Below are 17,003 nucleotides of genomic sequence, written 5' to 3' on the forward strand. Positions count from 1 at the left end.
AAGGATCCGTAGCTACTCTACTCAATTAAAAACGATTTTACTTTATTTTCTACTGAACGGTTTATTTTAAAGGAGGAGAGTGTATTCTTCACTCATTTCAAATGTCCTGAAGTTGCAGGGCAAGACTGGCAATCTGTCTGCGTCATACCCTGTTGAAGCCATGCAGGGGCTGTTCTCCCGCTAGGATGGACAGAGTCCAAACTCTTCAGTCCAGGCTGGAGGTCAGGCCTTCTCCCATCCTACTCCCACATCACCCCCTCAAGTTTCTCTGTGTAGCCCTGGCTGGCCTGGAACTCTCCATGTACAACAGACTGACCTCGAACTCAAGAGATCTGCCTGCCTCTGCCTCCCCAGTGCTGGCACTAAGGCCTGATGCATCTTTCTATCCCTCATCGCTTATTTTGGGAATGCCCTGGGGCCAAACTAAATGCTAGTTTGATAGCCCTTGAGGTAGCCCTGTTCCCCACCACTGCTCATGCTGTTCCCCGTAGCTGGACCACCTCCCCCTCTTCCTGCCTCACCCCTGCTCATCCCTTCTGTCTCAGTTACTTCCCCACTGCCGTGATAAAACACCATGGCCAAGGCAACTTACAAAAGAAAAAGGTTTATTGGGGGCTTCAGTTTTAGAGGGTGAGTCCTTGATTATCACGGCAGGAGGCCTGGCAGCAGGCTGGCAGGCATGGCACTATAGTGGAGAGCTCAACCCTGAGGCAGAGGCATGAATGGCATTGTTTGAAACCTCAACGCCCACCCCAACCCCTGCCACTGCCAGTGAGATGCCTCCTTCCTTCAGCAAGGCCACACCTCTTAACCTTTCCCAAACAGTTCTATCACCTGTGGACCAAACATTCAAACATATGAGACTACTGGGGCCAATTCTTACCCAAACCACCACATCTCACTCCAAAACCGCCTGCAAACTCCTACTCAGCCCTCAAGACCCAGCCCAAGTAGCTTCTGGAATATTTCAGTCTTTAGATTTTCTTTCTCTTCTGTTTAAGATTTGTCTCAAATATCTGGTAACTCAGGTCATGGTTAGACAGTCATTCTCACCCCCTGCCTACTCCTTACCTGTTCTGACCTCACCCACCCAGACCACCCCAGAAAAACAGGCCATTTCTTGTTTTTGTTCCTCCTGTTTTTCATTGTCAAAATATAACCACACCCACACACATTTACAGCGTCTATTGTTCACTGGTTGTGCTGGCCAGTTTTGTGTCCGCTCGGCACCCACTACAGTCATCTGAAAGGAGAGAACCTCAACTGAGAAAATGCCTCCAAAATATGAGGCTGTAGACAGGCCTGTAGATCACTTTCTTAACTAGTGATCAGTGGGGGAAGGCCCAGCTCACTGTGGGTGGAGACACCCCTGGACTGATGGTTCTGGGTTCCATAAGAAAGCAGGCTGAACAAGCCAATAGCCATCACTCCTCCGTGACTTCTGCATCAACTCCTACCTGTAGGCTTCTGCTCAGTTTGAGCTCCTGCCTTGGCTTCCTTCAGTGGACTGTGACTCAGGAGATGTAACCCAAATAAAGTCACGTTTGGTCGTGGTGTTTCATCACAGCAGTAGTGACCCTAACTAGGACGTTAATATTAGTTATTTCATAATTTGGAGTTCTTGCAGCCCCAAGCATTATCATGTGCTCAACACACAAGCAGACCCAAACCACAGGTTAAGCATAAGCTTGTCTGACAGGGCAAACTCTTCCCCCAAGACCGCTGGGAATTTAAAGTGGGAAACTAATGATGAAAGATCATGCAGCTAAGGGCGTTGATCTTTGCTGATGCCCAGCCCTGCCACTCCACACACCCTCCTGGTCTCAGGAAGTCCTGCCTCGAGGAGCCTCCCTATGGAAAAAGCTTCTGTCGTTTGATCTTAACCAGCAGCATGAGTGTGTGTGTGTGTGAGAGAGACAGAGAGAGAGAGAGAGAGAGAGAGAGGGAGAGAAAGAGAGAAAGGAGGGAGAGAGAGGGGGTAGAGAGAGAGAGAGAGAGAGAGAGAGAGAGAGAGAGGGAGGGAGAGAAAGAGAGAAAGGAGGGAGAGAGAGGGGGTAGAGAGAGGAGAGAGAGAGAGAGAGAGAGAGAGAGAGAGAGAGAGAGAGAGAGAGAGAGAGAGAGAGAGAGAGAGAGAGAGAGAGAGAGAGAGAGAGAGAGATGGTGGGCTCTGGCAGATTATCACAAATGTATCGCCTTGGGCTTGAAGCAATGCAAGCTGATCTTCTCCAGGGCTGAGGGCCCACAGCCAAATGAGTTCTTGAGGAGGAAGATCAAGGGATCAGCAGGGCTGAACTGCTTCTCCAGGCTCTGGGGAGTAACTGTTCCCGGCTCCCAGGCTGTCGGCTGTCCTTGGTGTATAGCTGCAGTCACTTACCGAGGCCTCCTTCCTGCCACCTCGGTCTGAGGCTCCTGCTTCCCTCTTAGAAGCAGGTATTTGGCACTGTCTCACCACCTCAACAGCCTTGTAATGAATTTGTGTCTGTGTCTGCTCTCTTCTTGACTGTAGGATTCACTGTCTGCTTCCAAGGTTTGTTGTGATGTGGGCTTTGTTTTTGTTTTTGAAGCGCTGGCTGTAGAACCCCACGGCCTTGTGCATGCTAAGCCAGTACTCTAACCCTGAACTGCATCCTCAGACTCCAGCTCTCAGATTTCTCCACCTCAGCCCTCAGCGCCCCCCTTTTGTTCAGTGATAGGGACAAAACCCAAAGGCTTCGCACATACTCACAACTGCTCAACCACTGAGTTCTGTGTCAGGCTAGGGCCCCCTTGAGCTATTATCTAACCTATTGCAGAGCTCTAGGGACACAGAAGTGACTGGGAGCACATTTCAGGGAGCACTTAGCTGGTTGCTAGGCCAGGCCTTCTGGTTTTCCACTTGGACTCATATTGTGGGTCCTAAACTCACTGCACGGAGTCTGTCTCCACATAATAACCCTATGCATCGACTCCACCCAACCATCTCTATGTAAGGGGCTCCCCAGCCTGAGCTGCAGGGCTCCATCTGCTGCAGCATGGCACTCAGGGTTTGTCAAATGAGAAGCTGGGTAAGCAAGCCTCTTCTCCTGCCCCACCCCTGTGTGGAAGATTCTTTTTTTTTTTTTTTTTTTTTTTTTTTGGTTTTTTTCAGCCTGTCCTGGAACTCGCTCTGTAGACCAGGCTGTCTTCAAACTCACAGAGATCCTCCTGCCTCTGCCTCCTGAGTACTGGGATTAAAAAGGCATGTGCCACCAACACCCAGCTAGGAAGATTCTTTCTAAGTCTCGGAGGGTCCTGATTCCAGACCTAGGGCTCCTCCCTTCTTGGTGCATGCTGGCCCTTCTAAGCCTCCAGGCCTGAAGTAGGGAACTCTTCCTGTAAGGCATGAGGACATCCTACAGAGATGCTGAGGACATGAGGTATATGGGTATCACCCTAGAGCACTGGATACTTGACTAGCCCTTCCCAGAAGTTATTGTCATTGAAACTAGGGACCAAAAACCTCGTAGCTACCTCAGTGACTTCCCTAGTCCCGGTCCTTCAAATCCCCTTCCTGGAGTACAACAGAGCCCTGAACCCCAATCTACCCTCCACTTTCTAACTTGTGCCTTCTAAACAGTATTTCTGCCCCCTGGTCACCGCTGCCCACCCTCAGCCAGGCCCGCGGCATCCACAAATTGCAAAGCCAATTACTGTTCAATTGCTCTAGTTCTAGCCAGACAGAGGTTAGTGTAAGTCGCATTGGAATTGGGAGGGAGGGAGGGTGAGCCAGCACCTGAGGACAGTGCCTGGGCTGACACTTGAAGACAGATGTGACAGGGACCTGTGGCTTGGAGGCTCAGGATTAGATCAGCAAGGCTGGAGCTGGCTGGTTCCAGGAAAAAGGTCATGTGGTCACGGTTTGACAGGCAGCTCAAGCAGAGCCAAGGTTTCGGGCTGGCCGTCCCTGAGCAGAGGAGGCACCAGGCCTGATAACCCAATCCAGACATGGGAAGCCTGAAGTCCTTGGTCTCTCTTGGGCACTGGCATTTTGCCGGGAGCTCCCAGAGGTCAGTGCCATTGTGTCCAAGAAGTAAACAACTGCATCTCTAGTGGGTCTTACAGGATGTGCCCAGCTCAGATGTCCTTAAAGCAGGCATCCAGGGTTTCTCTCTTTCCTGCTCATCTAGGCCCAATGATCAGTCACCTATAGCTAAATTGGGGTACCCAACTTAGGACCACATGGTTCTGGGACCCACAGTCTCCTGCTGATCAGGGTCTGATAGGTGAAGAACAGAGAATGCCACCTTAAGGAGTCCTTATTGACTCTTGTCTTGGGAAGCAGCCATCACTGGGGTACAAAGGAATAAATGGGGAGAAGTGGGCAACTGGAGATTCCTGGGTGGGGGACTAGCACTAAAATACTGGGTGTCCTCAGTGGGCTTAAGGGAATAGCAGCCAGCTCCCTCCACACACATGGACAAATGCACCTCCAGTATACATTGACTTAGGAGAATAGAGACTCTTTGCTCACTGCAATCCACAGCTCTGAGCTAGAGAGTCAGTGTGGAGCCTGAGTTGCCCACCACCCACGCAGGGATCGGTACCTTCCACATCCCTGGCTGCTCCTTGCCTGCAGCAGCTGTCAGTTGAGTGTCCCTGCATGATCTGCCTCCCATCCCCCACATTCTGCAGCCTGCTCTGGGACCCCTGCATGGCAAATGGTCGAAGCTCCAGATTGGGGCGTGGGGGGTGCAGAATGTGGAAGGGTGAGTCATCGCCATGGGAGCAGACTCCTGAGTCCACATTCTCACTTGCAGAACGGGAGACACAAGGGCATGCCCACATTCACATTCCCAGACTCACAGGGAAACATGCTGAGAAGCGACTGCTGGTCAAAATCACAGATACACACTGAGAGCCACAGAGACAGACACCCCTCTCCCCAACACACACGCACACAGTCCTTAGACACAGACACCAAAGCACAGCGGCAAATCAAGACCCATATGGATACATCTTAGCCAGGGTGAACCCCAGTCATCACCCAAGAGCCTACTCTCAAGTACAGAGAGACACAAATACACATGATAACAGACTAAATTCCCTAGACACATCCTAATAACCTTTCTGTGAATACATAAGCTCTAACATACACACACAGATACACGCACGCACGTACACACACATCATTCCTCTTCTTGGAAGTCCTTTATCCAATCCCTGCCTCAAGCAGCAGACAAGACAGTTTCAGAATCTAGAGATTGTAGGACAGTGGTGGCACACATCTTTAATCCCAACACTCCAAGAAGTAGAGGCAGGCAGATCTCTGTGAGCTTGAGGCCAGCCTGGTCTACAGAGTCACACAGGGAAACCCTATCTTGAAAAATTGAAAATAAAAAAAAATCCTAGATCCACCATCTTGCATACAAATGCCACAGCTACCCAAGGACAAAGTTCTGCCTCAGATCGAGGCACTTCCATTCTTCAGGAGTGGAGGTCCCAGCCCCCACAAGTGCTGCCCCAGCCCTCTGCTCAGACTCCCTGTCTGTACCTCCAGCACCTGGAAAGATGGTTCTGGCTGCAAAGGGAAGATGTGGAACACTCCCAGGAGGGGAGGAAAGTGAGAGAAAGGAGACTTACTTGCTTGGATGGTCGTGTCCCGAGGCAGGTGGGCAGGGTGACTATCTGAAAGCTAGGAAGGTCCCCCCCCCTGCCTAGGATTCCCAGGAGACCCAACCTGCAATCATTTGCACCTGCTGCTGTCTACCTTAAAGACTCCCCTCCTCCATACTCTACCTTACCCAAGGCCACTTTGTCATTCTTCAAGTTTCTGAGCAAGTATTGCTGCTCTTGGAAGCCTGGGTGATCCCTTCAGCCCCCTGGGACCATAGGGAACCACCTTACTTCCTTTGCATGGTCGGGAGCCTTGGGAGTGGGAGTGCTGGTAAACTGAATGGAACATAGGTTCGAGCCCCAGCGCTGCCTCTGACCTTGGGCAGAGCCCAGAACCGTGTGCATCCAAGGTCTTATCTGCAAAATGGGGACAATAACAACTACCTCACCAGGCTGATGTGAGGATTAAGGGAGATCGTGCATCGGGTAGCCTGTGGAAATGGAGGTTGGTTTTGCTTGCCACAGAGCTTGATAAATATTTATTGAATTAATGAACGCCTCCAGCTTCCCCTTTTCTGCTTCCACCTCACGGGGAAAGTAGGTAAGAATAAGGATTTGGGGCAGAGAGACCCAGGAGAGATCGGAGCTTTCTGACGTATCGGGACACTAGCTGCTCCAGCGTGTCCTGAGCTTGCCTGGAGGCGCCACCGGCATCCTTTCACCTCTGTGACATCCAGTCGTGCTAACATCCTCACTGGCCAGGTGAGGCAGCGAGCAGTGGTGGGTTCCATCCCTGCACTGTGTCCCCGACGCCGCCCCCACCATACACACCCTAGGTGGGCGCTGAATACAGGGTGGCGGGAGCGTAAGTGTCGAAAAGGGTGCTCACGGTATGAATGAGCCAGTGGACGCGTGAATGGAGGTGGATGGAAGATTGAAGTACAAGGCGGGGCTCGAGCTGGGCGACCTCGAGGGCAGACGGGCTGGGGCTCCCTCCCCTCCCTGCACAGCCTCCCGCCCCGCTCCCCTCCCCACTGCGCGCAGACCGCCCGAGCCCTCCCGAGCTACCACGGGCGCGGAGCCGGGGCCGCGCAGCCACCGAGCGGACAGTTCCGCCTCGGGAGGGGGCTGCCCGCTGCGTCCCCAGCCCCGGCCTTCCCCCGCACCAAGGCAAAGTCCCGCGAGCAAGGTCCAGGTACCAGAAACCGATGATGCTCAGGGCCGGGAGCCAACAGGTGCGGGGTGTGGGGGTCCCTCAGGACTGGCATGGGGGTTCCAGAGGAGCAGTGGCAGGTGATGGAGTGGGGAGAAGCCTGGAGTCTCTGGGCGTGACCTGGGTGGTGGGAGGCTGAGCCACCACCCACTCCGCTCACCTCCGGGCGTCTCCCTCGTAACCCTTTAGAGCTCTTGTTGCCCCTTCTGGAAATCTCCCAGACCCCCAAAGGAACAGGGAGGTCTATCTGGGAAATCGGTAGGCCAGCATCTCCCCTCCCCTAGGGCTGTCCGGGGGGCGTCCACCCTCCTACACAAGTCTAGGGGTCGTCCCTACCCAGCTAGGGGAAGGAAGGGTCTCAGGGAGGGAGGAGGGAGCGGCCTGAACGAGGCTGGATTTATGAATGGAGAGAGGCCTGCGCGCCGGCTCAGCGACCCCTGGCGGCCGTCGGGCAGCATCACGGCCCCGGGGATTCCAGGAGACCTAGCAAGGGGGTCTTAAGAATCCCGTTTCTGGGCGGGGGTGGGGCTGGGGGAGACTATTTCCTTTCTCTCAGAGAGGTGGTCAGTCCCTTCTTGCACTCTTCTCGGGTGCGTGTGCGGGCGTGTGTGTACGCTCACTGAGGAGGCTCTGGCAGGTCTTGTGGGCGGAACCTAGATCTTCAGCATCTCCCTGAACCCTTTCCCCAACCCCTAATCAAGACTTGAGAACTGACTCGAGAGAGAATATTTGCTGTTGGGAATGGATTCCTTTCCTAAATCTGTAGTGGCTGGAGGACGCAGGCAGACCTGGATTGGCTTTGTGACCTTGAGCAAGGGGCTCAACCTTTCAGCTTCCCATCTCCTAATCTGCACAGCAGGGCTCACTAATAATAATACCGGACACCAACTGGGAGGCCGGCTTCTGGGTGAAGTAGTACCTAAGCCTTAGAGCTCACTTTCCTCATCGTGACCCTGGGAGGTAGGTATCTTTATTACTCCATTAGATGAGGAAATCGAGGCTGAATGGGGGAGGGAAGATCCCTTTCTCCTTCCCTCCCAGTCTTCTCTCCTTCAGGAAGTTAGGGCTGGGACCCCAAAGACCTGGGTGCAAGATCAGGGCCCCCCTGAAGGGAGTGGGCTGAGCGCTTGTAGGAGTTCCTCTTCCTCCACAGAGCCCAGGATGCTTCTCAGCTGAAGTGGCTCATGGAACCCTCAGCCACTCCCGGGGCCCAGCCCGGAGTCCCCACTGGCAGCCGGGAACCCTTCCATCTTCCCCCGGACTATGAGGATGAGTTCCTCCACTACCTGTGGCGCGATTATCTCTACCCGAAGCAATACGAGTGGGTGCTCATCGCAGCCTACGTGGCCGTGTTCCTCATAGCCTTGGTGGGCAACACGCTGGGTAGGTGTCTGTCCTCTGAGGACTAGGGGAGACCCATCAGGTCTTGCCTTCATACCCCTTCTGCTGGTGAGGTGGGGATGGGGGATCAGTATCCCATGGCTGAATAGGCTCGGCTAATGCTGACTTAACTCACCCTGATTTCTGCAGTCTGCCTGGCTGTGTGGCGGAACCACCACATGAGGACAGTCACCAACTACTTCATTGTCAACCTGTCGCTGGCGGATGTGCTGGTGACTGCCATTTGCCTGCCTGCCAGCCTGTTAGTGGACATCACTGAGTCATGGCTCTTTGGCCATGCCTTGTGCAAGGTCATCCCCTACCTACAGGTTAGCTCTGCCACTCCCTCAGCAGCCTCTATGATGTCTGTTTAATACTTACGACCTTGGTGGGTCTCAGTGACCCTAAAACTCACCTTCCATCAAGTCACAGTGACTCAGGACTCTAGCAGGGTCCCCCAGACCACCAGGCTGTACAATCAGGAATAGACACAGCCTGACACACTCACACAGACATCTCCTACAGGTGACAGTAGAAACTCGGCCATGTGCGTACACATTTACACAGAGGAGACAGGAGCCCATGTGACAGTCCCGATTGCTCATTGGGTCTGCTCCCTGATCTCAGAGGGGACCAACTGAGAGAGTCAAAGAGATCTCTCCTCTCCTCCCTAGTCTCCTCCCCAGTTCTAGACACCAGGATGCCAGATGGCGATCAGTAGACTGGAAAGAGGGCTGGCCAGAGGCCACCATGGCCTCTCAGTAGCCCTCAGATCTCTTCCTGCACCCTGGGAAACTGGGACGCTCTGGAGGCAATGCCTGCCTATGCTACCTGCCCACTCATCCATGCCTCTCAGAACAAGTGCTCTCCCCGCCACATAGGGAAGGGATGACTCCAGGGTGACAGAGATGGCACCTGGATGTCTCGGTGCTTTGAGGCCTTCTGCTTGACTGACTCAGTCTGTTGAGCTTAAGTGTGAGGGAATCGTGTGCCTCATTTCCTCATCCATAACAGCGCCTAGCTCATTGTAAGGACACGGAGAGGAGTGCCCGTCACAGAGTGTCATCGTTCACAGTACAGCAGTGCCTAGTATGTGATAGGTCTCCAACTGGACGTTCTCCATACACGATTTCATTTATTCTTACCAGAATCCTGCCAGATAGATGCTATATTCCCATTCTGCAGATAAGGCTCAGAGAGGGTGAGTGACTTACCTAAATTCACGCAGTCTGAAAGTGGTGGTGGAGTCAGAATTTGCTGTACTGGTAGCTCTGGGCTGTGAACTGCTCCCCTCCGCACCTCTGACGTCGTGTCCCCATGGGGCAGGCCGTGTCGGTGTCGGTGGCAGTGCTGACTCTCAGCTTCATCGCTCTGGACCGCTGGTATGCCATCTGCCACCCGTTGCTGTTCAAGAGCACAGCTCGCCGGGCCCGTGGCTCTATTCTGGGCATCTGGGCTGTGTCACTGGCTGTCATGGTGCCCCAGGCTGCCGTCATGGAGTGCAGCAGCATGTTGCCTGAGCTAGCCAATCGCACCCGGCTCTTCTCTGTCTGTGATGAACACTGGGCAGGTAACGGTGGGCGGGTAACAGTGCATACATACCTCTAGGACAGGGGACTTCCAGGGTGGGTATCTCCTCTAGTGTTAGCATCTGCTAGGGCTCCCTCCGGGATGATACCACTAGACTGGGTGATTCCAGGCTCTTTCCCTGCCATGGTGTCTATGTGAAATTCAGTTGTCCCCAGGTCTTGCTTTGGTCCTGGTTGGAATGGGGTGGTGTTGCTGAGACAGACCGGGACTCCCAGGACCTGACCCTTGCATCTCGTGACCCCTACAGATGAGATCTACCCCAAGATCTACCACAGTTGCTTCTTTATTGTCACCTACCTGGCCCCGCTGGGCCTCATGGCCATGGCCTACTTCCAGATCTTCCGCAAGCTCTGGGGCCGCCAGGTGAGCCTCACTCTGGTGTCACTGTCTGGGCTACATAGGGTGCAGCTGTTGTTCTAAGGGAGTAGATAGTCCCCGATATCATAATATGTTATCCATGCTGTGACTACAGAGAGGCCAGGCCCAGGGTCCCAAAGTGACTTGCAGTCTCTTTTAATTAATTAACTTGTGGTACTGGGAGCTCCAGGGCCTTACATATGCTAGACAAGTGTTCTGCCACTGAAGAGTATCCCCAGATCCTTTCTCCTTCCTGTTTGAAATGTTGTGGCATGGTCTTGCTAAGTTGACACGACTAGCCTGAGCTTGCAATTCTCCTGCCTCAGCCTCCTGAGCAGCTAGGATTATGGTCAGCTTTAACCACCATATTGTATCCTTTCTCCCCCCAAATATGTGAGAAAACACTCAGAGAAGCAACACAATGTCCCCCTCAGCTAGACAGGAGAAAAGCAGGAAGCCAATGCTCAGCTTAGTAGCAGAACATTAACCATTGCAGCTCTAAATCGCTTGCCCAGCTAGGCCACATTCAGCGTCTTAAAAGCTAGCTAAGGAGCCGGGCGTTGGTGGCGCACGCCTTTAATCCCAGCACTCGGGAGGCAGAGGCAGGCGGATCTCTGTGAGTTCGAGACCAGCCTGGACTACCAAGCGAGTTCCAGGACAGCCTCCAAAAGCCACAGAGAAACCCTGTCTTGAAAAACAAAAAAACAAACAAACAAAAAAAGCTAGCTAAGGAAGAGGTGCTCTTGCCCACTTCAGAGTGTTAGGGGTGACCAACTGCCGAAGTCACAGAGACCAGCGTGTTCCAGGCATGACTTTCTTCTCATCACATGGACCTACAGTGGGTTTCCTGGGGTGGTGTTTATGGGAAAACGGGTGCTAAGAGCCATTTGCACTGGTGGCAGTAAGTCCTGGTCAGTATCCAGGCAGTGAGAGGACATGAGCCACATGGCTGACTGGTCTCAATAAACACCAACAGTCTGGAATGTCCCAGTGCTAACCCACACCTAGGCCATGCAGGGCAATGGGTTAGGTTAAACCCAGGACCTGCCTTGCGGGAATGCCCAGTTAGAGCCCTTCATGACAGGTCCATGTTAAGGAAACGAAGGTTTAGAGAAGTTGCACAGCTCATGAATGTGTGAGCAGTTTCTAAACTCTGGTTTCTTGCCTTCTGGCTCCATGCCTCTTGGTTGTGGGGTGATTGTGATGTCCAGTGATGGGAGGGGCTTCCATGTGTGTTTGATCCAGGAGTTCAGAACTACTCAGGCTTCTGGGCATCTACCTGGGTAGAGAGCTATGCCTTGATGTCTAGGCCATCTCCGAGGCCCTCCTGACTCTCAGGCCTCCCCACAGTGGGACATGGCCATCTCTTCATGACTCAGCTCTCCACCTCACCCCAGAGATGGAGATCTAAGGAGGACGGGAGAGCAGTCAGGAAGGTGTTCAGACCCCACAGTGTGGCAGTTTCCTTGTATGTGACGTGACCCAGAGTGTCCCTAGCCAAAGGGGAATGACTGTCTCTCAAGGAGTAACATCCACTGCTGGTGTGTGTGTGTGTCTGTGTGTGTGTGTGTTAGATCCCTGGTACCACATCAGCCTTGGTGAGGAACTGGAAGCGGCCCTCAGAGCAACTGGAGGCTCAGCGCCAGGGCCTGTGTACAGAGCCCCAACCCCGGGCCAGAGCCTTCCTGGCCGAGGTGAAGCAGATGCGAGCTCGGAGGAAGACAGCTAAGATGCTAATGGTGGTCCTGCTGGTTTTTGCGCTCTGTTACCTGCCCATCAGTGTCCTCAATGTCCTTAAGAGGTGAGGACACAAGGGGAGCATTGGGGAGGGAGGGGCTTTGTGGTCTGAGGAAGACTACCATTCAGTCCACTCCTCTCCACCCTGGGGTAGGGGGCTGCTCTGCTGTTTCCATCTTCTCCAGTATTGCATGAGGACATCAGGCCTGCCTCCAAGGGCAATTAGGGAAAACCCATTCTTCCATGCCCTTGGCTCTCAAGCTCTAGGGTGATTGGCTGCGAATGGCAGACAAAATCCCTGTCTTCATAGAGGCTGAGCTCCAGTGAGAGAGAAGTAAGATCAGTGTGTATCAGGCAGTGAGGGTTATGAAGAAAAATGAAATACCAGAAGAGTCGGAATGTGATGTGGAGGGGATCTCAGATACCCTGCTGCCATTTAAGGATTCTCTGAGGTGCTGGGAGGTACATCAGCACTCAGCAGGCCAAGGCAAGAGGATCATGAGTTCAAAGCCAGCCTCAGTTACCCTCTCTCAAAACAGCCTTGACAGACATGGAGAAGCAAGCACCTCCCACAGGATGGGGGACAGCAGTTTAGGCAGAAGTAAGCTGCAAGGACACAGCATATGAGGGGTCATGGGTCGTCAGTGGAAGGTAATGGAGCAGTGGACAGCAGCCAGCCGGGGTTTGGCCATGTCCTGACTTTTGTGATCCTGGGCATGTGTTTCTCCAAACCTATTTCTCTAACTTAAAAATTGGATGCTGCCCATAATACCTTGTTTCTGTTGGGATGGGTGAGAAGGTAGGTGGGGTGACTCCAAGCGGTGAGAAAGCTGGAGACTGAGGAGATTAATTGGTCCCTGTCCCAAGACTTATCCTGGTCAGAATCCAGGCTTGGGTACCCAAAATTGTGGTCAAGATCTCAAGCCAAGTGCCCCAAATGGACAGTAATGAGCAGCGGGGACCCTTATACTTTGTAGCTAGAGTTCTGTGGGCACACTCCTGCTGCCCACCTGTCCTGCTTCTCACCATCCTTTCCACTGGTGCTAGGGTGTTCGGGATGTTCCGCCAAGCCAGCGACCGGGAAGCCGTCTATGCCTGCTTTACCTTCTCCCACTGGCTGGTGTATGCCAACAGTGCAGCCAACCCCATCATCTACAACTTCCTCAGTGGTAAGTGGACTGTGCAAGCAGTGACTCGGGTGGCCACGGTCCCTGGGTCATCTCAGGCTGGTCCAAGAGGACGTGCCTGCTCTCTAGCTCTCTCTGTGAATCCACTCATAAGGAAACTCGAATACACTGCCCTTCCCAGGAGCCCTGGTCAGAGCTATGACCAGTAACTAGCACACGGAATGGAGTCCAACCAACCTCCAGGCCGGTGCCTCAGAGCAAGGGCAGGGCCTGGGCCTCCATCCCCCATCCAGGGAACATGGGCAGCAAGACTTCCTACTAGTCCCTCTGTTTCTAGAGGGAGCTGGGCCTGAGAAGGGGACCCAGAGGCCCTGACTGAAGGAGATTGCGTATTCTAGCTGAGGGACAAGGAACAGTCAGCAGCAGAGACAGCCAACACAGGGTAGGGCGGCCAGAATCTTGGCTACCTCCTGGATCCACAAGCCTCAAAGCAAATTCCCACTCTCTCTTCTGGGAGTCTAGGCCCCTGCCCCCATTCCCACCATGTTGTCCTATGCTCCCTCCCATGTCCTCTACCTCCCAGTCTCTTTCAGAAGGAGGTAGATGTTTGAGACAGGGTCAGTGGTCCCTAGTGTAACGCTCACTGTGATTCAAGAGTTACTCAACCAAGGCTGCCTAGACAGAAGAGTGGGACATTACAGAGCAAAGAACAGGCAGCCGCCCAGCTTGTCTGGCCTGTGCTTGCTGAGTAGCTACCGTGTGCTCTGTCCTGAGCTGGATACTAGAGAATGGTAGGCTGGGGACATGACTGGGGAGGGTTTGCCTGGAAGAAATCCCATCGCCCCCCCCCCGCCCCCCGGTCCCCATGTATACACACGAGCTGGACACAGTGCTGTGCCGTCCCTCTTCGCCCTCTCTGCCCTCCCCTTTAGGAGATGAGCTTGGAGTTAGATCCTCAGGCTCAGCTTCCAGCTGGGCAAACCATATACTCTGCACCTCTCATCTGCGATGTGAGACACAGCCTCGCAGGGTGTAGGGGTGCTCTGAGGGATGAAGCCTGAGGTACAGGCACAGCCCCTGGTGCAGTGTGACCGCCACCTGCAAGGGATGCCGCCCTCATTTCAGTACCAGTGGACAGAGCTGGGGGGAGGCCAGCCAGAGTATAAATCCTGAGCCCCCTCCACATACACGGCATGGAGGGCAGAGGTGACCTGAGGCCCTTGAGCCAGACACCACGTATTGAGCCAGGCTCCCAGCCAGAGTGCAGTCAAGGAATCAAGACAATTGCATTTTGCTCCAGGAACCCGCTGGGGCCTTCTTGTCCTCTCTGGCTGGCAGGGCTGAGGTGGCCTTGGGCCCTCCATCCCAGCACTACCCCTCCCTCTCCGCCCCGCCACACGGCTTTGACTGCTTGGAGCCATGGGGGTATTCCTTGAGCTCAAACCCCTTCCTGTTGAGTTTGTCCCCTTATGGCTATGTCTTTTGTCTCCCAACCAAGGCAAATTTCGAGAACAGTTTAAGGCTGCCTTCGCCTGCTGCCTGCCTGGTCTGGGTCCCCGCTCCTCTGCCAGACACAAGTCCATGTCCTTGCAGAGCCGGTGTTCTGTCTCCAAAGTCTCTGAGCATGTCCTGCTGACCAGCGTCACCACAGTGCTGTCCTAAGTGGGGGCCGCCCAGGCTCTGGAAGGCACAGCCTGGTCCTTCGCCTGGGATCCGCCCCAGCACTCATGAAAAGATTGCTGCTGTTCAGTGAGAGGCTGTTACTCCAGTCCTGGCTTTCTGCCTGGGTGACTCAGCCAGAGCCATTCCCTCTCCAAGGTTGTGTCCCCTAAGTAGGGTTGATAGGAGGTTGAAGCATACTCAAGAAAGCAGAGGGCTCTGTAAGCCATCTAGTACTACGGACGTGGTTACTCGTACCTGCCTCGTGTGGCTGGCTATACCCTACAGTGTCACCTCACCCTTTCAGAGCTTGGCTTTCTTCCCAAAGACCCGTCTCCTACTCAATTATAGGCCCTCCCCTGCAGGACTCTGCTCCAAAGGTCCCCACAGGCATAGTCACCTGGCCTGGCGGCCACCCAAAACCCCAACCACATATGGCCAGCTGCTTTGAGGTCCCTGCGAACTAATTCGGGTCCAGCCCTTCTCAGTGGGGTCTGAAGCACAGCCCACCCTCTCCAGGTGTGGAATGCATGCACCGCAGGCTGGATCTCGTTGGCATTGTGGAGTGCTTAAACACTCTCCATGTGGCCATTCAGCGTGGAGGCCAGCAGCCCGAAGCAATTGTAATTAAAAGCCTGGCACTGACTGTTCCCTTTCCTTGTCATTACACAAAATCTGTGCTGCTCAGGTTAGCAGTGGAAGGTGGGGCAGCTGCGGGGATGGCAAGAGAAGGCTCTGGAATGCTCTTATCTGCACAACCCTGCCCCCACCCCAGATGAACTGACTGCAGCCCACACTGCCTAGGCAGTGCCCAGCCTCTGGTGCCCAGGACTCGAATCTCTGACACACTTTTTGTTCCCTGCCTGATGACCTCTGGACTGGAAGGTAAGGAGGCAGATGGGCAGACAGAGGGGTTGATAGATTTACTGTTCCCAACCTTCCTAGAAATCAGGGCTTCCTTTATTTCCTATGAACTCAAAATATAAAGGGAAAGCCACAGATCTGGCAAGCCATGCTCCGGCTGCGACCGAGCCAATTACAGGGCTGCCAAAAGGCCTCAACACCTGTTGCCACAGCAGAATGATAGCATATTCTTGAGTTCCACTCTGCTACAAGGAGCAGGGGACATCTGGCTGAGGCCACCGAGGGTGAACACACCGGAATCCACATCAAATGTGAGGGCAGATCTGGAGGTGCAGTGTGCTTGCGACGAGGCATGAGGGCCGGATCCTCCAGATTTTAAACTCTCAGCACCTCCTCCCAGTATAAGGCACATTGTGGTCGGCACCATTGTAAAGATGGGCTTGGGGACTAGAGGTGCAGCTGGGTGGCAGGGTCCTTGTCTAACATGTGAGGCCCTGGGTTCCATCCCCACCGCCACATAAAAAAACAAAGATGACTTCCTGTGGACACATGGCTCAGCAGAGATGACAGCAGCTTCCTGCACAACTCTATCCTACTCTGCTGCTGGAGGCCAGCACTCTGGGGAGGTAGCCAACATGCCTGCAAGGGGAGTAATGCTCAGTGAGGGGCATCTGACAGGCCCAGGGCTACCAGGTCTGAGGGAAGCTGGGCTGGGCATGGGTTGGGGGGGATGGTAGTGGTACGCTCAGCGTCCAGAAGGATAGCATGCAGGGAGGAGGGAGTTGCTCTGGTCAGCCCAAGAGAGAAACCTAGGGCCAGTAGATGGTCTTTTCAAAGTCATTGGTTAGAACAGGAAGACACTGCTACCAGTCCAAAGATAAAACAAGCGAAAGCAACCTGGAAAGTCTGTTCCCCTTTTCTTTTGGTTACTGGAGGTTGGCAGGTAGAGCTGGACTCCCTGGGGTCCTTTAAGACTGCAGAAGTGGATGGGGCTGGCCGTTAGGTTCTGCACTCTTGATTTTAGGACTGTGGAGCCACAGCAGCTCCGAGGAGCTGAACTGGCTGAGCCTGACGATCCTGCTGGCCTCTGTGACCTGGAAAAAGCCACAGGCACTATCCACCCCCACCCTGCAGGGAGGACAGCCTTGCTGAAGGCCTCAGCACTCTTATCTTCATCTTCCAAAGCCAGAGGATAATCACACCATGATCTGTGATAAGGCCCCCTAGCAAACTAGAATGTCTGGTGTCTTCAGCTTTTGATTGAAATTCTGTCAGCTCATTACAGACACAGTGCAGACTGGGTATCATGCTGATCTTGAAATGCAACTGGCAGGTACTGGTGTCTGTGCTTAATAAAAGCAGGGGGAGTGGAGTTTGTCTGAGAGATAAAACTCAGGCCTAAGATAATAAAAAGCACACTGTGAGAAGTCTGGGGTGGCAGCTTCCAGCCCAGAATGACAACCCTAAAAGTTGAAGAAACAGCCTTCGGGCAGATCCCAGACACA

The 17,003-nt window shown here is 53.8% G+C and overlaps 1 protein-coding gene across 1 annotated transcript; it reads left to right on the top strand.

The window, feature by feature from the left end:
* The first annotated feature begins 7,941 nt into the window (after positions 1-7,941).
* On the top strand, positions 7,942-15,280 carry Hcrtr1 (hypocretin receptor 1). The gene is made up of 7 exons (XM_005079508.4): positions 7,942-8,167; positions 8,315-8,493; positions 9,491-9,734; positions 10,002-10,117; positions 11,686-11,912; positions 12,896-13,017; positions 14,474-15,280. Exons 1-7 carry the CDS (start codon positions 7,969-7,971, stop codon positions 14,635-14,637), a joined length of 1,251 nt encoding a protein of 416 aa, XP_005079565.1. The 5' UTR covers positions 7,942-7,968; the 3' UTR covers positions 14,638-15,280.
* The last annotated feature ends 1,723 nt before the right edge of the window (positions 15,281-17,003 follow it).

This window comes from Mesocricetus auratus, unplaced genomic scaffold, assembly GCF_017639785.1.
Source record: "Mesocricetus auratus isolate SY011 unplaced genomic scaffold, BCM_Maur_2.0 Super-Scaffold_100014, whole genome shotgun sequence".
Classification (NCBI taxonomy): domain Eukaryota; kingdom Metazoa; phylum Chordata; class Mammalia; order Rodentia; family Cricetidae; genus Mesocricetus; species Mesocricetus auratus.